Source organism: Solanum stenotomum, chromosome 11, assembly GCF_019186545.1.
Source record: "Solanum stenotomum isolate F172 chromosome 11, ASM1918654v1, whole genome shotgun sequence".
In the NCBI taxonomy this organism is placed as follows: Eukaryota; Viridiplantae; Streptophyta; class Magnoliopsida; order Solanales; family Solanaceae; genus Solanum; species Solanum stenotomum.
Window position 1 is genome coordinate 15,223,782 of NC_064292.1, and position 26,089 is coordinate 15,249,870.

At 32.2% G+C, this 26,089-nt stretch overlaps 1 protein-coding gene across 2 annotated transcripts in view; it reads right to left on the reverse strand.

The window, feature by feature from the left end:
* Window positions 1–8,937: 8,937 nt before the first annotated feature.
* LOC125845586 (probable E3 ubiquitin-protein ligase BAH1-like 1) overlaps window positions 8,938–26,089 on the reverse strand; it is a 253,315-nt gene continuing 236,163 nt past the window's right edge. Inside the window, exons 2-7 of one of the 2 annotated variants that reach the window (XM_049525127.1) lie at window positions 14,214–14,427; window positions 11,357–11,601; window positions 11,032–11,280; window positions 10,806–10,943; window positions 9,506–9,564; window positions 8,938–9,360 (exon numbers count right to left, since the gene is read on the reverse strand). In XM_049525127.1, coding sequence (XP_049381084.1) covers window positions 9,255–9,360; window positions 9,506–9,564; window positions 10,806–10,943; window positions 11,032–11,280; window positions 11,357–11,601; window positions 14,214–14,427 — 1,011 coding nt within the window. In that variant the 3' untranslated portion in view covers window positions 8,938–9,254. The remainder of the gene's footprint in view (window positions 9,361–9,505; window positions 9,565–10,805; window positions 10,944–11,031; window positions 11,281–11,356; window positions 11,602–14,213; window positions 14,428–26,089) is intronic. The other variant, XM_049525128.1, reaches the window with a different exon arrangement.

Below are 26,089 nucleotides of genomic sequence, written 5' to 3' on the forward strand. Positions count from 1 at the left end.
GCTCTGAATTTTTCTGGAAGACTTTTTTCTTGAACAAATAATGTAAACTGGGATTTGTTGGAAGACTAATTTTTTTGTTTATTTTTTAAAAGAATAACGCTTCTTATGTGGTCTAACATGACCAAATTAAGTCGGACCCTTGAATTATTCAAAATGAGTGTTTAATCCTCTGTTACGTTTTTGCCTAAAAAAATGCCCATGTTGTTACGTTTTTGTTCAAATATGCCTTTCAATTAGCAAAATAATTCAAAAATATACTTATTATTAACGGATGCTCCAAAACAAGAATAAAGGGTCAAATTTTGTTCTTGAATTATTAGAAACTAGGTAAATTTTTCGTGCTTCGCGTGGTGGTGAACTACGTCAATAATCTACTTATGAAATGTTGATAATATAAGTGTTTTCGAGTGGGTACAACCCTACAATAAATTGTCAAGAATATTTTATCCAAAGATGAAATGAAATATGTTTTTAATCTTAGAACCAAAAAGATTTGATTCTAAGTGTTTATGCATTTTGTTATTAATTCTTCATTTTATTGTAGTTATTCATCACCAATGTCTTCAGAAAAGATATGTAATTGTTTCATTGTTTATATTTGTATTTTCAAAAAGTGTTACAAACATTTTATTCATCAATTGCGAGAGTTTTTCTCCTATTCAAGGCCTCTACATACAGAATCTAAATATTATACATCTTATATAATTAGTTGTGTACTTGATAAGTTAATTAAAGTTTAACAACACGTCTCCTGGAGTTCAATGAAATAATGCATGTTCGCTCAAATAATTTGGATTAAATGATGTCTTGGCAAGTCTCTTATTCAAAATCATTCGCAGTTGATGACACTACTTTGATAACTAAAAGTCATATTTTGTTGTTTATGTTTCTATCAATATGGTTAAAACTTCATTTGTTTTGCGACTTTTAGTCTAATGTTTATAATGAATTATTTTTTTAATATTTGATTAATATGGACTCACCTATTTTGAGGGGTAATTCATTGACTCCAATCCAACATTTGAACCCCAAACTTTTGATTAAGGTTGAGTACAATACTTACCATCCCACTACATTCCTTTATTTTTTGGATTTCACTAATCCATTGAATGCCTTGATAAGATAGAAAGTTAAATAACTAAAACTCCAAGGTAGTTTGGAATCACCATAACTTCTGAACACTTAAAAATTCTCTTCTTGGACATCCCATGGATTTTTTAGCGACTGAAAACTCTATAAAAATCAAAGTCATTTATTTTTCAAGTTTAAGAATTCTAATAAACATGACACCAATAGTCTAATGATTACATCGAACTCTTGCTTAACATGTCTTTACTTCAACATAATGATAAAAAACATAAACATAAACCACAAAGTTTAAAACATGTACTCAAAAACAACAATAAATAACATAAGCATAAATTAATGACTGTAAAAAACATTCCAGGATCTGTAACAATAGAATGAAATAGAAAGGAAAAAATCGAGCCAACTGAATGCAAATTGTCCCCTTAAGGAAATTATTCCCCTTTAGTACCCGAGGTTTAAAGGAATAGATCCTCTCAGAATAGAATGATTATATTCACCAGTGTATTGATACAAAAGCAATGGTGTCAGTGAGCCACTCAACAGGAGCAAAGTACGCGAATGTTTAATTGTGTAGAAGAAGAAGAAGAAGTTTAAAATTTTCGTTGTTTTAAAATGAGAGGAAATCCCTCTATTTATAGACAATAAAGGGTAGTGTGAATAAATGCTTATTGTGCCTTATCGGAGGTCACAACTCTTTGAAAAAGTCACAACCTTTCATAAAAGTCACAACTTTTCATAAAAGTCGCAACTTTTCATAAAAGTCGTAACTCTTCATAAGAGTCGCAACTTTTTATAAAAGTCACAACTTTTAATAGAAGTCGAATCTTTTTATGAAAGGGGAAGGCAATTTTTTGAAATAAATAAATTTAAAAGGAAATTCTAGCTTGTGGTGGCATCACGTAGACGGGCCTAGGGTTCTTTTATGTATATATATGATAGGACAGTTTTGTCATTCATTTGAAATTTGGGACAAATGCGTCTAATTGTAAAGGTTTTAGCAAAAACTTATATTGAAGTTTATAAAATTAATTTGACTTTTTTAAATGACAAATTTATATAATATCAATTTTATGTTTTATACAAAGTTTAATTATATGCATTAATTTTCAATTAAATGTTTATTATGTTGTTTTCTTTTTAAACTATTATATCAATTTTCAACTAAGACATGGGATGACTTAAAGTTACGATAAGTAATATGACATACCAAGATATAACTGAATTAGATTTTTTTTTAAATTATATTATTTGTAGAGTTATGTACGAAAATGTGTGTGATATCATATTTAGAGGGAAAAAAGTTTGAAATATAACTGAACTTTGATCGAAATTGTTGTAACAATCTCAAACTTTGGGCAGAACCTATTACCACTGCACTATTTAATAGTGTATTTTAAAGATATATAAGTGCCCAGCTGGACAAGTTATTATTTATAATGATGCAATATTTATGATGTCCACGTGAACACCTATATATCTTTAAAATACACTATCAAATAGTGCAGGGGTAATACGTCCTGCTCAAAATTTGGGATTGTTACAAAAATTTAGGTCAAAGTTCAGATATATTTTGAACCCTTTTTCCAAAAAAAATGTTTAAAAAAATTGAGAGACAATTGAGCATGGAGAGTTGTTTAAAAATATTTGAGGTGTAGAGGAGAAAAAATGTACTCTTACCCTACTTAAAGTGGAGAAAGACCATTCTTTAAACACTTTCTTATGGGGGACAAAAAATCAAGACCACTACGTTTGGGTGACATCTTGTGTAATTTCAAGGGCAAAATTGATCCAGTTCCCTTTATTTTAGATCAATTATTAGTAAGAAAGATATTTTGAGATATTTGCTAGTTGGAGTGTATTTTTAAGAGCCACAAATGTAATGTGAACATTTTAAGCCATAAACATAACGAAATATAAAATTGATCCATTTTATATAATTCAGAAGTATATTTGATTGTCCTAATGGGTCTTTGAGAAGATATCTCTCTCACACACATACGCACACGTGTGCGTGCGCGCGCACACACATCGAGAGAGGAAAGAGAGAGAATTTCAATTACACTATATCTAGCCTAAATTTCTCCCACTATATCTGTCCCTCTAACTCTTCCACCCAAATCACACCCATTCCTTTTAATCTTCATCAGCCATTAGAAATTCCTTTTTTTTTTTTTTTTGGCAATAAACACACTCTCCGTCCATTTTTAATTGTCATAGTTTCTTTTTTCAGAATCACACTATAAGAATTTTGACTAACATTTTACGATGTATTTTTTCATCATATTGATATGCAAGAAATTGCAATTTATAGTACTTTTCATATAGTTTTTAAATATCTAAATTTTTTGTTTAAAATATCAAATTAATGTAGTCTAATTTAACTTTGAAAAATAATCAAATTGATTTTCAAAAAGCGCAACATGGCAAATAAAAATTTGTAACTTAAAAAAACATTAACTGCTAGAAACATCAAAGTTGAAATCATAAAGTTTAAATCTTGAATACGCCTCTGGTTAATGAGATAATACAACAGTCCAAAAGCCATCAATATCATACCACTAAACTGAATCTAAATTTATCGACAATAAAAGTACAACTACCAGTTACTTAAAATCTTAAATCCATCTGCATCTATTTTGTAGCAATAGTAACAACGGTTCTCTGGAATTAATTAAATATTATTTTATATAGGGAAAATGCATAAGTACCCCCCAGCCTATGCCCGAAATCCCAGAGACACACCTAACCTTTACTAAGGTCCTATTACCCCCCCGAACTTATTTTATATGTAATATTCTACCCCTTTTTGGCCTACGTGGCACAATCTTGTGGGCCCAGCACATGTTGATAATTTTTTCAAGGATAGTGCCACGTAGGCTGAAAAGGGGTAGAATATTATAGATAAATTAAGTTCAGGGGGGTAATAGGACCTTAGTAAAGGTTAGGTGTGTCTCTGGGATTTCGGGCATAGGCTGGGGGGTGCTTGTGCATTTTCCCTTTTATATATGCACAAAATAGTTTTGAATATTTATGTTTGTCCCTAGTTAATATTATAGTCTCCATCAATTATTAACTGAGCCTAATGTCATTTATATTTATATTGTGAGGATTCATCATGAATGAACTAGTTTCTTACGCTTCTTCAATATTGGTAGTGGTAACGTTAACAAGCAAGCTCACATTGACAAAATTATTTACTGCATTATTCTTAAAACAAAAGAAAACATCAATAACAATTGAAAGATATCATGTTTAGTTTGATACAAATTAGAGAAGCTGAAAAGCTGGTGAATTCGATTTGGTTTGTTGCAATTCTGAAAAAAACATATGTATTCTTAAGTCTTTCCCAATGGGCATTCAATATCATTAGAAAAAAACTTGGGAGTATTGAAGAAAAATCTCAAGAAGGAACTTAGTTGATTTTTCTAGAAAAACTCATTAATTATGTTGATACATGTGTAATAGTTAATAGTCTAAAAATATAATGTTTCATTTCTTGTGAATTTGCTTTTAATTGTGAATTGATCATTTTGTCCTTCTCGTTTGCATTTTCATGTTTAGTTTGTGTTTCGGGAATGGTTGATGTGGTCCCTGATATAATCGGATGTATTTTTTATCATTTGACCCCTCTTGAGTTGAGAATTCATGATAGCGTTGACTTTGGTCAACATTTTGAGTTTCAAGCATTGGATGAAAATTACATCAGTTCCATCGCATCTAGAACGTCGAGTTTGAGCTAGTAAGGTGGTTGGTAAGGTTTCTAAGGCCTTAGATTGAGTTTAGGGTGTTTGTGTGGGAAGTTGAGTTTTAATCCTTAAGAGTGATTTGGGAGGATAATTCCACAATTTGAACTCTTTTCGGAAATCCGACAATTCCACTGAGTCCGAAATGTCAAAATTTAGTGGCGTAGCATGTCCAGTTTATTTTTATCGAACTCCGAACAATTTCTGAAGGTCCTTTCGGAGGTATTTTTCCTTGTGTAGAGTTGTTGGTTTTCAATTTCTGGTGCGGGTCATTTTGACCTTCGCGATCGCGATGTGTCTTCTCTGTGGCCTTCGCGATCGCGGCCCATCGGCTCGCCATCGCGATGAACCCTTTGTTTCCTTAGCCTGATCGCAGACATGGGGTCTCGCGATCGCGATGTAAACTTTTGTGCCCACGTGATCGCGAGAATTAGTGGCTCGCGATCATGGTGACAATTTTTCACCTGGACAAAACCTAAATTTGAGATTCTTATCATTTTTCTCAATTCTACAATTTTCAATCTTTGGGAGCTTTTGGGAGGCAATTCTTGGGAGCATTCTTGTGCAAATTCATGTAAGTAAGCTTTCTTTACCAATTTCTTGTTGATTCCATCAATTTTTATCATTCAAAACATTTTTAAATCTTGATTTCAATGTGGGTTTTGAGTTTTTTTCCCTTAAGTTGAAAAATTGGTATTTCCTTGATTTGGAGCTTGTTTCTTGAATGATTTTAATGAGTTTTTCAACCATGAAACCCCTCTTGACTAGTAGAACATGTTTTTCAACTAAAAAATTGATTGAACCTTTTTGGTTTCCGAAGTAATTTTTAGACTATTTCACCCTTGATTTCTAATTCTATCAATATGGATATCATTGGGCTTCTTTTGATGAACTCTATCCATTCTTGATAGTTGAGGACTGATTTTGTGATCGGGTGGTTGAGAAAGTGCTCTGATAGAGTTGTTCGAGTGAAGTTTTGGCCTTCGAGGTAGGTTTGTCTATCCCTCTTGTAGACTGAGATGAGTAATTAACTTTTCTTAGGTCAATTGTGAATTGTTTTGGGTTGTCAGTTTGATTTCTAAATTGGAATTAAGAAAGTTATGCTTTTGATTAGGGCTGTTCAAAACCAAATTGAAACGATAATCTGAATCGAAAAAAAGTTATTGATTTATCAATAATGAGTTATTAGTTTAACGGTTTTGATTTTTTTTTCTTATCAGGTTATCGGTTCTTAATTGTTTGAGGTTTTTTCTTAATGGGTTAACCGATAACCCGATAGTAAATTAAATAATTATATTTAGGAAAAATGCATAAGTACCCCCCCAACCTATGCCCGAAATCTCAGAGACAGACCTAAGCTTTACTAAGGTCCTATTACCCCTCCGAACTTATTTTATATATAATTTTCTACCCCTTTTTGGCCTACGTGGTACTATCTTGTGGGTCCAGCGCGTGTTGACAATTTTTTCAAGGATAGTGCCACGTAGACCGAAAAGGGGTAGAAAATTATATATAAAATAAGTTCGGAGGGGTAATAGGACCTTANGGGGGGTAATAGGACCTTATTAAAGGTTAGGTGTGTCTCAAGGATTTTGGGCATAGGTTGGGAGGGTACTTATGCATTTTCCCTTATATTTATACTATTTTGTATATAAAGTCCTTAACTTATAGTTTGGTTTCTTGCTTTTATTTCTGGTTGTATCAAACTCTTGGTTAACCTATAGTATAAAAGTGTTTGCTTTTGAGCAAGATGTAACTTATGAACTAATGTGCATGGTTCATTTTGTTTGTCACCTTGTTTCTAAGTGATTTTCAATAATTTTTATTTCAAATTTTAATGGTTTAACCGATAACCGAACCGATAACAATCCATAACTGATAAACCAATAACCGATAAGTCAATATCTTAATGGTTCTATAAAGGTTTAACATCTTTACAAACCAATAACCAATAACTCAAATCGATAAACTTCAAAATCAAACCGAACCAACCGATACATAGGCCTACTCTTGATGTTATGAGAAGGACCTCAAGTAGAAAATTCCTTTCTTGAAAGAAAGTTGTGACACTAATGTGAAAGGGTGTACAATTCAGTTCTTTATTTGTTGCCACCAATAAGAAATATTTCTCTCTTCTTTCATTTTTACTTATCGAGTATTTACTTGGCAGACCCTTTAAGAAACAACAAAAGAGAGTGACAATTTTATTACGTCATCCTTTGAATATAATAAATTCACTGCTTTGTAAATACATTGAAAAATATCTATAGATAATAATAAGGGTAAATTGGAAAATTAAATGATAAATTATCTCTAAATTTCTAAATTGGAAAAATAAAAGTATTTGTACTGTTTTATTTTTGGTGAGTTCACACACTTTTATAGTATTTGAGTGAGATTAAAAAGTGTTTATAAGCACTTGTTTATTAAGCCAACAAATCACAAATAAGTCAACAGTTTAAGTTAAAGATCCCAATTTATGACTTTTGTCTTACAAGTCATAAGTTATAAGTCTATCAAAATAGGCTCTTAGTATAGTGGACGGATGAAGTAATAAAGTTGTATTGGAAAAATAGCTTGTATACGTAGAAAAATGTTGGTATCCCCACATGAAAGACGATGATTAAGTGAAGTGTGGTACATTAGGGCTTGAGTGGAGATTTTGTATTGACTGATGTATTACCTTTGTTACCTATAAATAGTAATTTTGATATATTTGCAAAAGGTTGAATTCTGAACAATACCAAAGCAATATCTAATATTCTTTTGTGCGCCATACTTACTATATTTTACTAAATCTTAGCTCTCAAGTATAACTTAACGTCCTCAAATATGAGATCAATAACACCTAACATCTACGGATCCAATGCAAACACATATCATCAAAGCTCCATTGCTTTGTGCATATATTTTTTTTATTCCTTTTACTTTCTTTACTATTTTCATTTATTCATTCACAAACACATTTTAACTACTGATAATCGAATTTAATGAGTAAGATCAAGATATATATCATTTTTGGAAAACAATTTTAACTATATTATTTTTTGGTAAACAGTTTAATTTGCTCTTAGTGAGCAACTATATTTTTTTTTCTCGATTTTAAAAAAAATCAAATTATGTTATGCAAGGATGAAGGATCATGGACCAAATTAAAGCCTTAACATATATGTTGTAATCTATTTATTTACTAAGTAATTTTCTTTTGGAATGTAAATATTCAATATGAAACAAACGAAATAATACTCAAGTAAGGACAGTTTAGACATAAATAAATATGAAATACCTAGTGTTAGATTATTAAATACAATTTGAGGGATGGTAGAATTGTCTTTTCATATAACAAATGGTTTTTTCAAATACAAATCGAAGAAAAATAATTTTGCTTGAGATGATTTGGATATATTTTGCATCGATCTATAAATGCACATGTTCCTAAGTGTTAAACTAAATTATGATAAGTGAATATGTTAGAAAGAAACAAAACAAACCTAAAATTGAAAGAAAGTTGAAGATAAAACACAATAAAAAAAAGAAGAAGATCCATATAGGTTGAAAGGAAGGTTTTAAACTCATATAGCTATTACTATGATTGCTACTATTAGTATTATTAATATTCTTTTCACTTTATTTAATTTATAATGATGAAAAAGAAATGAGTACTCATATAGCTGATCCTAACTTGTTTGGAACTGAAGCATAATAGTTGTTAAACTTAAAAGCCACCAGATCATGACCAAAAAGTGCTTAAAAGAATTTATACTCTCTCCGTTCCTATTTACAATATGTCACCATTTTAAATTTCACGTACCTTAAGAAACTATGTAAGTTTACCATTATACTCTTCTTTAATATTCTCTTGAAGTCAATTTTTCAATAAATGAACATAAATTAATTTATTTTGATTAATTAAATTAACCAATGAACATGAATTAATCATTTAGTTTTTCTATTCATACTTTCAAGGCTAATAACTCTCATGGATAAAGTAGGAAGAATAGTGTCATTTATACATTAATTTTGTAAAATGACAAATATGAAGCATCATCTACTTTTAGTAAGAACGACATATAAATATAAACGGAGAGAGTAACACACAAAAGCATTAAGAAACAGCAAAATGGATTTTATAGAGGCCCTGATTTAAGATATCAGAAATTCAAGCCAAAATTGCCACCTTGAAATCTGATAAATGAGTCTTAAGAAAATTTGCAAGAAAAGAAACCAAAGTTACAATATGTGACTTTTAGCAACTTTGGCAAACTCCAATAGTCTAGGAATCAGGAAGCTAGTTGTAATCAAGAAACAATGTTCTAAATTAGACAAAAACACCAGTTGATGATATTCAGCTGATGAATGTGAAAAAAATCGGAGCTCGGAGGAAATAGATCGCTCCATTGCGCTGTTGCACCAAGACGGTATCTAAAAACCGACAGCATATCTTGTTTGGTTATCCCAGTAGATTTTTGATTGCTTCACCATTTCAGCTCGTTCGGAAGCATGTCTTTCCTTCCAATACTGCTTAAATCTGAAAAGTATAAAAGCGTAAGCAATTTCCTAACGTTTTACTCAATCGCCTTTGAAAAATTTAGCGTATAAATTTAGTGAAAGAATAAGCGAATGACACTACCTGTTGATAGCAAATATATATACTAATACTTTGTGTTACTGACCTCTTCTTCTGAAGTAAGTCTAATTCCAGCATATGCACTGCATTAGCATAAGTTCCAACCTGCAACAATAAGTTAATTCTTATTTCAGTAAAACTTCAAAAGACATTTGTGGTGTCTAGGACCTCGACTAACTCCACGAGATACCTGCCACCTCCCACAAGCAACAGGTAGCTCTGTCCACCAAAACTAGGACAGATGAGCAACTATCATCTTTTTCTTTGTTGTTCAATTACAGATCAAATGTGGCAACTCTTTTGGAACTTACTGGACATTAAATGTACAACGCCTAGCAATAACTCTCAGTATTTGAGATGTTGGTTAAGTGTTGGGACTGACAAAGCAGGAAATGGAGGAATACCATAACGGCTTGCTTTGGTGGACAATTCGGAAAGAGAGAAACTTGAGATGTTCATGTAAAATTAGGTCTTTGGCCCTAACTCATACCCTAAAAGCTAGCTCAAATGCTTATAAGGAGACCACCCATCTCATTAACCACACCAATGTGGGACTTTTGCCATTCTTTAACAGTTCCGAATACCAATACAGTTTCATTCAAAAGATAAAGGCTAACAACATCATTTTTGTTTTATTTTGGTGCAAAACGGAATGTCATTTCAGGAAGAAGAAAAAAAAAAGGTGGGGGGGCGGGGGGAGGGGAGGACATGTAGGTAGTGGTTGTAATAGTGGTGAGAAGTAGAGAGTGGATATCTATCAATAGGAGGAAAAGTTATTGTAGTAGAGTGGTAAAACAAAGAATTAGCTCGTTCTTCTGAAAATACATTTTAAATTACGTGAAACCAAGACTATCTTGAGAGGTTCTTGCAAATAGATTTTCATGGTTCTTATCCAAATTGAAATGCATGTTTGTTCTCAGAGGCAGCTTCGCAAGACAGAAAATATCAAAGAGAAATTCTACTCCAGTATATCTTTCAATATTTACACAGGGGGGCTCTCCAAGAAGCTGATTTTCAAAATCAAATTGAGCTTCACAATGAAGACATACCAGAACCTTGACTTGGCTAGCCAGAAACTCCAAGTGGTATTTGCATTCAATAAATTTGTTACTTGGTTATTTTTCATTTTGTACTAGCTAGATTAGGAAAGGCATACTTATATGATGATCCAAAGCTTACGAGATTCCAGAGTTCGTTAGAAAAGGAATGCCACATATGTGCAGAGTTGGAGGAAAAAAGTTAAAGCAGAAACTTTTTCAGAATGCACTCTAGAATTAAGAAATGATGCTACTGCATAATATATGCTCTCAAAGTAACTGAAAGAAATAAAGTGTAACGGTGCTAACCTCTCTGCAAACTGGACATTTTGATACGTCACTTGCAGCCTTAATACCTTGGAATATCATCACAGAAGCTGCAGTGCAAGCACAAGATTTGCAGAAAAGATGCCCACAGCTTAAAGCATATGGATTGAAGACAGTATCCTAGAAATCATGAACAAGTGAATTATTAATATCCTGTCAATGAAAGGGATTCCATATCATGGTTAACAAAAAAAAAGGGTGTGCTTACCAAGCAGATTGGACAAGTCAGATCATACTCTAATTTCACAGAATCTGGAAACTTCAAAGTCATAATAGACCCTGTATCACTGAGATTGCAAGAAAATTGGCTGAAAATCACATTAGACTTCCCACCATTCGATTCATTGAAATTCATATACAAAGCACCTAGTTCTATCAACCATGGTGATTGTAGAATCTCAAGGCGTTCAGAACGCATCTTTGACTTAAAGTTCCTTCCAGTCACAGAGCAGTGAACCTACATAAAGATGTCCCTATTCAAAAAGAGTACACATATAACTTCTGCTTAAGAAAAATGCAGTACAGTCGCTTACTTTATCATATTTCTTAAGAATCTTTTGCATAGCAATAGCATTCATCATGGCATATTCAATTAGTATTTGGCACTCTTGCATCATGGCCTGCTGATCATTCTTGAAACATTGACGCAACGTTACCAGGTATTTTTGTATTCCTGGAGCAGTATGAAGTTGGAGAAGTCTTCTCACTCTAGAACTGAAGCAACCAGCTATATCAGAAGCCTCCTTTTTCAACTCAGCGAAGAAGTTTTGATCACACACTAGAAGAATTTAAAAGTGCATAGTTAAAGACTGTCACAAAGGATAATCAAATGAAGCATATTAAACATAAAGGGTATCCAAAAATTGAAGTATATGGATTCCGTAAAACTAGCGAACAGAGAAAAGATTACCCATCTAAAATGCTATTTTAAGGTATAAACAAAAATGAGGGGGAAAAAAAAGAATATGCAGACTGACTGAGAAAAAACAAAGAATTTTTTTTTGGTTCTAAAATACTCATTAGCTGCAGCAAGGTCCTATTTCTGGATGTAGCAACAGAGAGAATACTCTTACAAGTGTCCCCATTGGAAATGCACAATACCATCCGGTACAACTTGTAACTGATATTGAAAAAGAAATGAAAATATAGGCAAAGTATATTAGATGAACTGCTGCATTGCTAGAGCTCTTTCAGAAAAGAATGTCTTCTCAACTTTGACTGTGATTCCTGAAGATACATTTGGTCAGCCTCAAGAGGATGCTTATAGGGTATTTAAATTGACTTAGTTTTACCTAATGGTACGCACGCTGAAAATTCTGTAGTGTGGACACATCTTGTGAATATTTGTATAAGTTTATTTAGCTTACAATAAAATAACGAGAATGTTTCCAAGTGCCTTTCAAGGAAATGCAGTGACTTATTCCGAACAACGATGGATCCAAGACTTTCACTAAGGGGGTCCAGGAAACAAAGCTTATAAAATAATGTGACTTCCAACATTGTCTACTAGAAAAATAATTTTAGAAAGGAAATATATCCAAGTTTAATTGTTAGCGTGATGGCTCAAACATAGAGAGAGTTGTGCGAGAGTGCTATCTATCAATATTGTATTTAATAACTAAATAAAATATCTTTCTATGTATGAAATACTTTAGGTATATAGATTAGGAAAAAATAAGATGAACTACACATGCAACGCACATGCAGAGAGACTAGCACGTACTTACTTTCTTCCTTCTCTAAAAGCCTTTAGAGCAGGTTGTAGTTATCCTCAAACATAAAGCTCCAGATTGGTTTACTCATGAATAGACTTCAAATGAAGTATTATTATATTTGGACAAGTCATGTTCATCAAAGAAATAGAACGGCTCTCCCTCTCTATTTTAAACCTAGCGCTGCCAGCTTGGATGAACAAAGTGTGCACCCGGTGTAATTGATAAGTCGATGTATCAACACAGCCCCCTTTGAAGTGTTAAGTGTTCCGTTATTGGTTGTTCTCTATTAACAAATCTATAACATACGACATGTTTACTCTCATTTCCTACATTAAGCCTATTTAGAGGTCTCAAATGTTTTATTTCTTTAAATCTATGAAATATCTGGTTTCCCTCATTTCCTTTCTCCTTCTCACTATTATTACATAACCTCGTAAAAAAATATTGTCCTTGTTTACACTTTCTCAACATATAAAAGGAAATGATCAAAGGTGTATCCCACAAAAATCTCCCTAGAATTTTGTACCAGCTACCAAGTAAAGATTCCAGTTTCAATTTTGAAATACTTCATATAGCATGTGTGAGAATGAAGGAGCTATTACGCAGCAGCACAAAGGTTAAGGTAACCAATTCATGACTACACAGAATTGAACTCAAATATGTGAGGTTAGCCATATTCTGACAATAATTATATGTGATACTTAATATGAAACCTTCAGCTAGTTACATTAACTCATGACAATTTCCTTCCATTTTTATTCATTTATTCAATGTCCTTCAGAAACAGCCTCCACGTCTCCACAAAACAGGGGTAAGGCTTGTGTACACACCACCCTCCACAGACCCCACTCGCTTGTGGGATTACACTAGGTATGTTGTTGTTGTGTTTGCTTATTCACTCTAGGATTCATTTGGTCTTAAGTGAACAACTGGTATGCCGTTTCTCCAAGAAAGATATTAGGGAGTCGTAGACATCAAAAAAATTAGTGCGACTCTACAAGATAAGCCTGGTTGTATATGTATGTTTAGTATAACCATCACTTCAATCAATTGAATCAATGCAAGCAATGTTGTTCCCACATGTCTATTCATTCATAAACAAAGCTCTTCAAACAGATCTTCTTTGCTAGTGCTCCTCGAGGCTACTCTACCCTATACCCTAGATCACAACACCTACATAAATGGTAACACATTCTCTTGAAAAGGCATTCCGAAATCCCATTCATAAAGAGATCAAGACATCAAATACCACCTTTGTCAAAGTCGCACCCTCATTCTCAGCAATCAAATACATCGCAAAGAGGTCCAAAATCATCCTATTTTCTAGAAATATGTTAAATACCCTCGAATCACGGAGAAAATTTAGAGATATAAAATCAAAAAAGGGAAAATATACATACTCACATATATTCATCAATAAAATCTCCATTCCTTTGTGATTGCAATTTATTTTTCATCACCAGAGAAACAAAACACAAAAAATATATGTAACCTACATTTAATCGTTTTGCTTACCCCAAAATTTCACGAAAAGCTGCAATCAGTTGTGCATATAAAAATTCTCATGATCATATATATACATATAATCAAATTCAAGCAATAAATAGAAAAATAACCAAATCCAATAAACTAAAATTGAAAACAAAATCAAAAAAGGGAAAAAAAAAATACATACATTGGCAAGATTCAAGCTGACAAATCGCAGAATTTTCATTTTCATGATCTTCATGTTGTTCTCCATTGGAATTGGATTCCTTCAAAGCAGCAGCCCTACAAGCCCTACAACTCTTCAAAACTTTCTTCAACCTTTTGTATTCAACATGCGGACTAAATTTATCCAAACCTTCTTCCGCCTGTAAATACTCCATGAAAGTTTCTCCAAACTTCATAATTAATTTTTTTTTTTCTTCTCAAACAAAAAAAAAAACCCAACCCAATTATAATAATATTTTTCCCAAAATTTCACACAAATCGAAGATCGTATAGAAATTTATTTATTTTTGTTATAAATTGTGGGTGGGTTATGTAAATGTTAATCTGAGAAATAATTTTTTCTTCGGTTACGAATTTTGGTGTGTAATCGCTGTGCATCAGCTGTTTTAGGTTTTTATATTAATGTTTTGCAGAAAACCAAGAAATAGTTTGTTGCATGTCATGAACGTGTCGCTAATATATCAACTTGTGCAAGGAACCAAATATGGAATAAAAAAAAGTCCACATTATTTATTTTTATCATATTATAATTTAAGAAAAATAGAGCTATTATTTACTTCTATATTAAGTAATAAATTATTTAATATAGTCCTAACCAAAATATTTATGAAATTATTAAACACTAATTAAATGATTATGACTCAAAGAATTTCCGTTACAATTGCTTTTTGATAAAAAATAATAAAGTTACATTTTTTTCTCCGTCCATTTTTATTTTATTCACTATAATATTTTGGGATATCTAACAATATTTGTATCGCTTACAAAATTAACAAATAAATTGTGTAATATTTTACTCTTGCTATTAAATACTATTTATTTTTCAATGTTTAGATGATTTATATTTAATAAGGATGATTTGGTAAAAATACACTTATCATTTACTACTTCTTAGAGTCAGTTTGAAATTGTTGTTAAAAACTACTTATTTTTAGTAGCACTTTTTTAAAATAGCTTTACAGAAAAGTTTTTGAAAAAATAATAATTTGTGTTTGGTTAATTCATTTGAAAAGTGTTTTTGATAAGCAAATTGTGTTTGAGGAATCTTTTTTTTTTTTTAAATAAGAGTCAAATTATGAAAAAGGACAAGTATCAATGCACTTTTAATATTAAGATTATTTATAGAGAGAAATCATTTTAATTATCTATTATTAAAATTTTAATTAAATTTTTATTTTTATTAAATTAAAATATACATATTCAAATTGTCAATCAATATTACACATAGATGTATAAAAAAATTAATTAAATATTGATATACTATTAATATGATGATTTAAATATAATTAAAAATCAAGCAAAATAAATTAAAAATTACTTCACAAATTAAATCTGCCACAAAAATAAATAAATATTAAGATATATTAATAAATATGTATATATGGTAGGGATATTTTGGTCTTGAAAAAAATATTTTTTTTGCTTGTGTGTATTTTTAAAAGAAATTTTTTTTAGCTTCCTTCCAACCTTAGAAAAATTGTTTGTGTTTCCATTCAAAAGCAATTTTATTGATCTATCAAACGCCTTATTTTTCAAAAAAAATATTTTTTTCTCAAAATAAGTATTTTTGTCTCCCAACAACAATATCAAACAGACACCTAATCTATATGTCAAGTTAATAGTGAACCACTTTTATTGTATAGGGGGAGTAATTCTTAAATTTCAATCAAAAAGATAATGTTGAAACTAGTCTCTGGAGCACATGTGTTCCATATGAATTTTTCTAGATTCGTTAGAACAATTAAATTTTTATGCAAATCCTGTGAAGTGAATAATATTTTTTAATGTGCGTCAAGATACATCAAATGAGGGACACATTGTAATGTTTAAAATTAATTCCTTTGAAGCTACCATCGGTAAATCAATTCCGTTGAAACTATTATCGATAATTTTTTAACTTTGTTTAGTAGTTAACACACTTCCAATAAAGTCACATGACTAATTTGAGCCAAATAACAATACATACTTACGATAATGATAAAAAAAAATTCATAAAATTAGATTGGTGAAGTCTAATAGAGAAAAAATACACAAAAAATAGAAGAAAAATAAAACATACACATTGTTCGCAAGACTTTATTCATATAGATTATAGATAGAAAATAATTATAGAATCAATAAGTTATCCATATCGAAATTCAAAAGCTACAAGTTTAAAGAGGAAAAACAAAAGGCACAGACCATGTGTTGCATATATATTTTCAGCTTTTATTATAAAATTTGTGTAACAAAATAATAAATCAAAAATCTATTTTAAAAGCTATGTCACTTGAGAAAATATTTGTTGTTATGATACGGAGACACCATTTAAAATTTGTGAATTTAAATTTTGAACTTGTATTGTGTTTACTGTAATTCATTACTTTAGTTATTTATTTGCTTAATAGAAATAAATTCAAAAAAGCGGACAAACACAGTTACCATCTAACAATAAATACGGAAGAAAATCAATATCATATAACCCTATAATGGTATATAGAAATATGCCATTTAAATTTTATGCTCTAGATTATTGTAAATGCATGTAAATACCTCTAACTCTAAATACTGAATTAACTAAGAGAATTGAAATTTAACGAAAAGAAATCTTAAAAATTATCAATAACTTATCAAACAGGATGAATAAACATATTTCTCGATAAAACTTGCTAACAAAGCAAATAGATGTACATTTATCAATTCAGCCCAAACGTTTAAATTTCTTGTTTGATTTTATAGCTATTTCTTTTATACTAATAACATATCTCGTGAAATTCGTCTAGGGAGTGTAGAGTGTGCACAAACCTTACCTCAATTCAGAAGACCCTCAACTTGAGTCGAGTATAGCAAATCAAAGTAAATATGAAAAAGAAAAACTACAGTGAAAAGAATATAATATAATATAACAACTATTACGAAAACAATAACAATAACAAAAAAAAGTGCAATAACCGAAACACCATAAAAACAATTGGTGGTAGAAAGCAAAAGAAAGACAGTACAAAAATAAAAGTACTACTACGACAGACACCACTAAGTCTAAACCCTTCGGAAAGCAAGAGAACACTCCACTACAACCTTCTACCTTAATCTACGATCTCCATGCTGTAATTGATGAAATCAATTTCTTTTTTCTTCTGAGCTATGAAAGGCGAATTAGCTTATGTGTTTGCTAATAATAATTTTACCTCATGCACATGATATTTATAAGCCAAAAGTTTGCCTAGAATTCTGTAGAAAGCTCAAAAGTTATGTTGGAGAATGGAGAGTCATTCTTAAAATGCGTTTTAAAATACCTTTTCATTTTTAGTATTTAATAATATGATACTCCCTCAATCCCATTTTATGTGTCATTACTTTCTATAAATAGTTGGACCACAATACTTGTCATTTTATAAAATTTATGCATAAATTACCATATTTTTTCTATTATACCCTTAATAGAGTAGTTAATTAATTTTGAAACTGTATTCATCATTTATTATAAAGTTGACTTAAGAAAACATTAAATAAGGGTAGAAGGGTAGAGTTACATCATTTCTTAATGCAAATGCAAAGTAAAAATGTGACATATAAAATGGAACGAAGAAAGTATAATTATTATTCAATATTTAATTGCTTAGATATTTTATAACATTTTGAATAAAGATAAGAGTAAAATAGTATTTCAAACTTTTAATTTTGTGACTTCCACTTTTAGTATAATATGATTACTTCACTCACCTTAAGAAGTTGTTGGGCAAATGGCAAATGACTTTTATTGTTGAAAAGAAAGAATAGGTCTCTATTTTCATTTATTATGGCAAATGGCATTTATGGTTAGTTTTCTAATCTAATTGTGGATATATCTTGGTATTCCTAAATTCATAAAAAGTAGAGTATAATATCATATGGATTCAATTTCACAAAACTATTAAGAAAAGTTACACATGCTCCCTTTGTTCATTTTTAATTGTCATGTTACCGTTTTCGTAAGTCAATTTGACTAATTTTTAAAGTTAAATTAGATTACATTAATTTGATATTTTAAACAAAAAATTTAAATATTAAAAAACTATATGAAAAGTACTATAAATTCCAATTTTTTGCATATCAATATGATGAAAAAATACATCATAAAATGTTAATCAAAGTTATTATTATTTGACTCTAAAAAAGGAAATTATGACAATTAAAAGTGGATGGAGATAATATTTATTTACATATATTATCAAGTTATTTGCCATCATAATAAGATGGACTTTTTTTTAGTATAAAAAGGAAATAGACATTTGATGCTAAAAACCCACTTTATAAATATAGCAAACATGATAAATGCCCCATTCTCATTATAAATAATATATTAGTGCACAATTTGACCAATATTTAACTTATCTTAAAAAACAAATATCAAAGTCAATAGTCAATAGTCAATACTTAAATAAATAATATATATCTCGATAACCAATAAGTCAACCAATGAAATACTACCCACAATACCTATATTCGTCTATGAAGTCCTTAAAATAAATGAAATACTAATTAAATTCAGGACACAACCTAAAATAATAATTATTTTTTTAAAAAAAGTTACTCAATAGTATAGCTCCAATAGCAAGAGGACTCACCAAACTCCACTAAAATAAATAAATAAAAAAAATGGCATCACTTCCTAGCTCATTCATTGCATCCTCTAATGTCTACTTTTGATGTTACCTACCACATATCAATTATTATTAAAAAGATAGTAATGACATACTTGAGTACTAGATACCAGTGAGTGTTTAAGAGTAAGAGTTCATATAAATAAAATAATTATCATAGTGAAACAGTATCAATTAAATAGTTTAAATTCAATAACAACAACAACAACAACATACCCAGTGAAATCCCACTAGGTGGGGTCTGGGGAGGGTAAAGTGTACGCAGACCTTACCACTACCTCATGGAGGTAGAGAGGCTGTTTCCGGAAGACCCTCGGCTCAAGTACATCAAATCCAAGTACAAGACAAGAAATATATAAAACATAACATCCAATAAGAAAAATAGTGTATAATCATCAAAGGAGACAATAACAACAAGAAAATAGTGCGAGAAGTGAACGCAGTAAACACAATAGGCTAAGGGTAACACAGACAAGAACTACAAGCGCAATGCTAAGACTACTACAAACGCTAACAACCCATACCCTCGCAAGGAAAGACAACACGCTAACCCAACTAACCTTCAACCTTAATACGCGACCTCCACTCCTTCCTATCTAGAGTCATGTCCTCGGTAATGTGAAGCTGAGCCAAGTCCTGTCTAATCACCTCTCCCCAATACTTCTTAGGCCTACCTCTACCCCTCCGCGTACCCTCTACAACCAGCCCCTCGCACCTCCTCACTGGGGCGTCTGCGCTCCGTCTCTTCACATGCCCAAACCATCTCAGTCTCGCTTCCCTCAGCTTGTCCACCACAGAGGCCACTCCCACCTTCTCCCGGATAACCTCATTCCTAATCTTATCGCTCCTAGTGTGCCCACACATCCATCTCAGCATCCTCATCTCCGCAACATGCATTTTTTGAACATGTGAGTTCTTGACTGGCCAACACTCCGCTCCATACAACAAGGCCGGTCTAACTACCACTCTGTAGAACTTACCTTTGAGTTTAGGTGGAATTTTCTTATCACACAAGACTCCAGAGGCGAGCCTCCATTTCATCCAAGCAACCCCAATGCGATGTGTGACATCATCGTCGATGTCACCACTTCCTTGGATTACAGACCCAAGATACTTAAAACTTTCTTTCTTAGGAATGATCTGTGTGTCAAGTCTCACTTCCACATCTACCTCATCCAACGCATCACTGAATTTGCACCCCAAATATTCTGTTTTGGTCCTACTCAACCTGAACCCTTTGGACTCCAGCGTTTGTCTCCACACCTCCAACCTCGCATTAACTCTGTCCCGCGTCTCATCAATCAGTACTATGTCATCCGCAAATAACATACACCATGGGACCTTCTCCTGAATAGACCGCGTCAACTCATCCATCACCAAAGCAAATAGAAAAGGGCTAAGGACTGATCCCTGGTGCAACCCCATCTCAACTGGGAAATGTTCCGAGTCTCCTCCAACCGTTCTAACCCGAGTCTTGGCTCCACCGTACATGTCCTTTATCGCCCTAATATAAATCATCGGGACACCTTTAGCCTCCAAGCACCTCCAGAGGACATTCCTCGGTACTTTGTCATAGGCCTTTTCAAGGTCAATGAACACCATATGTAGGTCTCTCTTCCTTTCTCTATATTTTTCTACCAGTCTTCGCATAAGATGGATGGCTTCGGTAGTCGATCGGCCCGGCATGAATCCAAACTGATTCTCAGAGATGGACACCCCTCTTCTCACCCTCGTCTCCACCACTCTCTCCCAAATCTTCATAGTATGGCTTAGCAATTTGATACCCCTGTAGTTGTTACAGTTTTGGATATCACCCTTATTTTTATACAATGGAACGATTGTACTCCACCTCCATTCATCAGGCATCTTTGATGTCTTAAGAATAACATTAAACAGCCCAGTTAACCATTCTATGCCTGCCTTGTCCGTGCTCTTCCAAAATTCCACCGGAATCTCATCGGGTCCACTCGTTTTTCCCCTGCTCATCCTACTAATAGCCCGTGTAACCTCCTCAATCCTAAAACACCTACAGTACCCAAAATCCCGAAGTCTTTCAGAGTGCGCCAAGTCACCCAACACAATGTCTCCTTCCCCTTTTTCATTTAAAAGTTTGTGAAAGTATCTTCGCCATCTTTGCTTGATGGAGGTCTCTTCCACCAATACTTTGCCTTCCTCATCCTTAATACACTTCACTTGGTCCAAGTCGCGAGACTTCCTCTCTCTTGCTTTAGCGAGCCTATACAATTTCTTGTCCCCACCTTTGTCCCCCAGCTCGACATACAGGCGTTCAAAAGTTGTTGTCTTAGCCTTCGTAACTGCTAACTTAGCTTCTGTCTTAGTCGTCTTATAGACTTTCTTTAGCATCCGCTTCTCTTCCTCGTCTACGCACTCCACCAACTTAGTGTATGCAGCCTTCTTCGCTTCCACTTTGCCTTGGACTTCCCCATTCCACCACCAATCTCTTTCACGGCCTCCAAAGTTACCCCTTGATACCCCCAACACCTTTGTAGCAACTTCCCTAATGCAACTAGCTGCTTTATTCCACATGCTGTTATCATCCCCGCTACCGCTCCAGGCCCTCATCCCAATCAATTTCTCACCCATCTCCCGAGAAAGGGCAGGGGTCAAGCCACCCCATTTAATTCTCGATCGATCAGATAAAATCTTCTTCCTCCTATCCCTCTTAATTTCCAGGTCCACCACCAAAAGCTTGTGTTGGGTAGTAAGATTTTCGCTTGGGATGACCTTGCAGTCCTTAAATAGACCTCTATCACCCTTCCTAAGGAGTAAGTAATCTATTTGAGTCTTAGCTACCGAGCTACGAAAGGTAACCAAGTGGTTCTCCTTCTTCGGAAAGCATGAGTTAACAATCACCAACTCAAAAGCTTTAGCAAAATCTAGAAGCGAAGTTCCACCTCCATTTCTCTCCCCAAAACCAAAGCCTCCATGAACATCATCAAAGCCACTAGAAGTAGCCCCGATATGGCCATTAAAATCTCCACCAATGACAATTTTCTTGGTGTTCGGTATACCTCTAACTACCGCATCCAGATCCTCATAAAAGAGCTTTTTGTCCTCCTCGTCCAAGCCCACTTGAGGTGCATAAGCACTAATAACACTCAAAGTACATCCTCCAATGACTAGCTTAATCGTCATCATCCTATCATTGATCCTCCTAACCTCCACCACTTGCTCCCTCAAATCCCCGTCTACCAAAATACCCACTCTATTTCTATCCCTAGAGCCTCCTGAGTACCACAACTTAAACCCGTCGACAACCCTAGCCTTGGAGCCTACCCATCTAGTCTCTTGGACACAAGCTATATTTATCTTTCTCTTCTTGAGAATTTTCACTAGCTCTATAGACTTTCCCGTCAACGAACCTATGTTCCATGATCCTACCTTCAATTTATGCGAACCCGTAACCCACTTACCACTACTATCCCTCGGCCTCGGCCTCGGCCTCAACCTAAGACATGACTCCAAACCACCATCAGCTACCAAATCCACTAGGAAGATACTGAGTCTAATGCAAAATCTTCACAGGAAAACAATTAACAATACTGCAACAGGTGTATAATCTAGGAGACAAGATGGCAACAACTATACTATAGGCTCAAGTACAATGTATACACTAAAGGACACGATAGCAACAACTATACTATAGGCTGAAGCATATCCGAATTATAATAGAGAGCAAGGCAGTACTGATCCAGCATATACAGACTGCAATAATGAGCCCAGAAGACGATTCAGAGCAAGAAAAATAGGGAGACAGGACAGATAGAACCTGGTCGGTGAAGATAGAGGACTTCGGTGGTCTTTTGACAGTTTTCCGGCTAGATCTGGGTGTTCTCCGGCTAGATCAAGATCTGAAAGGGCTCCGTCGGAGCTTGACGTTGTTGTTGCTGGCCGGAGTTACCACGCCGTTCGATGTGCTTGCTGGAGGAGCTCTCGCCGGTCTCGTTCGTCGAAATAGCAGTGCTTGCTGCTCGGACAAAGGAGAGGTCGCCGGTCGGAGCTGCTGCTTCTGCTCGCCTGGACTCGCTGGTTGCAGCCGGTTGGAGCTGGCTTGCTGAAGCTTAGCTGAGAGAGGAACTCCCTTGACGCTGGTCGGAAATCCCAGTCGGAATCGCCGGCCGGAATCTAGTTGAAGTCGCGATGGAGCCAATGAGAACAGCAGATCGGAGAGAGCTCCTCCAACAGAGCAAATTATGAAATTCAATAAAATCAATAGTGATGTAATTATTCAATTTCAAGTTATTATGTTTGAGAATTGTTACCACGCTAACTAAGAGCATGTTTGATATTGTTGTTGAGAGACCAAAAATACTTATTTTGAGAAAAAATACTTTTGTTGAAAATTTAAGTGTTTGACAAATCAAAAAAGTGCTTTAAAAAGGAAGCAGAAACAAGGTTTTTTTATTGTTGGGAAGAAGCTAAAAATTCCTTTTTTTTTAAAAAAAGGCGAAACAAAAAACTATTTTTCTTAAGACTAAAATATATTTTTCATATATACATAATTACCAATATATTTCTTATTAATTAATTAACATATTTCATACGTTTGGTTAAATTTCATTTAAGAATTTTATTTTTTATTTTCATATAATAAATTTTATAAGTTATTTTATAATTATATATTATTGCTTATATATTACTCCCTCCGTCCCATTTTATGTGGCAACATTTCCTTTTTGGTCAGTCCCAAAAAGAATGTCACATTTCCTTATATGGCAAGTTTATAAAAGTACAATTCCTCTTTTATCCTTGTTGGTCCCACTTAATCTTAAAATAATACTCCAATACATTTATGTGGAGAGAGAAAAAAAGTCTACTTTTTAAAGGGCAATTTGGTAAACATTTCAAAGTCTTCATTTATTTCTTAAACTCCGTGCCCGGTCAAATGTTGCCACATAAAATGGGACGGAGGGAATATATATTATTTTACGTATTACTTTGTAGAATTAGAAAAAAGATAACAGCAATATCTTTACAAAATTAGGGAAAAAAATAACAATTAAAGATTTCAGCCTCCCAAAAAGGTATAATATTGATTGAAAATTTAAACATGTACATTTTAATTTAATAAAAATAAAAATTTAATTAATTATTTTATAACAGATATTTAAAATAGTTTTCTCTATAAAATAATTTTAATATTAGAAGTACATTAATAGTTGTCATTTTATGTAACTTGACTATCAAAAACACTTTTTTAAGAAAATCAGTCAAACACAATTTATTTATAAAAAACACTTTTCAAATGAATTAGTCAAACATAAATTATTAGTATTTTTTTAAATAAATACTTTTCTAAAAAATCATTCAAAAAAATTCTTCTAAAAATAAGTTATTTTTAGGAGGAATGTCAACACAGGCTCAAAAGCAATGCACCAGAGCACAAACTCACAAAAAGCTACTTGGCCTCCTCAATAACAAATAATGTTCAAAAATCAGCATTCGAAAATTTAAATTCAAACAATCTAAATGTAATACCCAAAAAAATTTAACATTGATAAATCATACCTGTGAACACCTAATTTTTGACCAAAACATAAAAATTTTACGCCCAATTTTAATACTTAAATATTATTATTTCAGTAGGGTTATATTTAAAATAAATTGAAAATTACAACAAATTATAAGCTCACTTTATGTTTAAAGTTTAATAAAGAAAGCTTTTGAATTTAACGTATTTTGTTTTAATCTTTCAAATTTTATCTAGTCTAAAAAATAATAATAGTCGTATATATCATGGAAAAGTAGAAGAAAAAATAATAATAATAATAATAATAAAGAATAAAAAGAAGAGTCCTAAAAATTTCAAATTACCTTACCTTTATCCTAATTACCCCCAACTTCCTTAACTTATTTACTAAAAATCCTCCTCCCATTTAGTTTTTTTTATTTTTTATTTTTTATTTTTTATTTTTTATTTTTTTCTTTCTTTTCTTCCCCTCTTGCACGATCTTTTCTCTTTTTCTCTTTTTATTTTTTTATTTTTACACGTTTTTTTTTCTTTTCTTTCTTTATTTTATTTTATTCTTTTTTCTTCCTTTATCTCAATCCTAAAAATTCTCAACTAAATTTTAAATTAAATCCTAATCCCACTCCATCACGTTCCTTTTAATTAGCACCAGACTCACACCCCAAACTATTATAAAAACATACGCTCAGTAAAGAAAAAGGAGACACAGACACACAGAAAAAAAATCACAGAGAGAAAAAGATAACAAAAAGTGAGTTTTATTTTGAAAATTAAGTCAGCGTTCAAGGTTTCACTCAAGGTTTCGGATTCGTGGCTCTTTAAAGTTAATATTAGCTATTAACTTTGGAAATCAGTAGATAGTAGCAGTTGTTTTTGTGGTATCGATTTTCGCAGCGAGGTAACTCTAAATTCTCGCATAATGTAGTTGGAATGCTCGTACGAAATTTGATTCCAATAATATGAAGTTTTCTGAGTCGCATGTTATTATTATCTACCATTGTTTGTGATGAATTTATGAATGCTTAGAAAAACGTAACCGTTTAAGTTTCTTGCTTTAGAATAATATAAAAAATAAAAATAAAAGATGTATCATACATTTTTTTTTTAATTATTGTTTTATGCTCTTTAGATGTAATTAATATTGAAATTGGTTTCGTGATATTTAATTTTGAATAGCTAATGTTTCTTGGATCTTAGTTTTCACTTAAGAATTTTTTTTTTTGTTGAAATTATTTGTAGACTTGTTAGATTAGGATATAAATTAGTGCTTTAGAAAACCTATGAGGAATGTGTTTTAGTCTACTACTTTTTTTTTAATATATTACTTTTGATAAAAAAAATAGTTTGCCTTTAGAATAAGTGTTAAGATGATTATCGCTTTAATTCGAATTATTAAGATATATAATTAAGAGGATATATGAATATTTGTTTAGAGATTTATGGTTAAAAAAATAAATAATGAATAATTAAGAAAACTAATTTTTTTTAAAAATGAGAAAGCATAAATATATATATATATATATATAAACAGAACATACGTAAACCGAAAAGAATAATAAATAAAAAATAGAGCGTAACAGAAAAAAAAAAAAGTTAAACCAAAAAGTAAGAAGAACAAAAAGAATAATAATAAAGAAAAAATGAAACAGAAAACGTAAGATGATTAAAACAATAAAATAAAAATAAACAACAAAAAAAAAAAAAAAAAAAAAAAAAAAAAAAAAA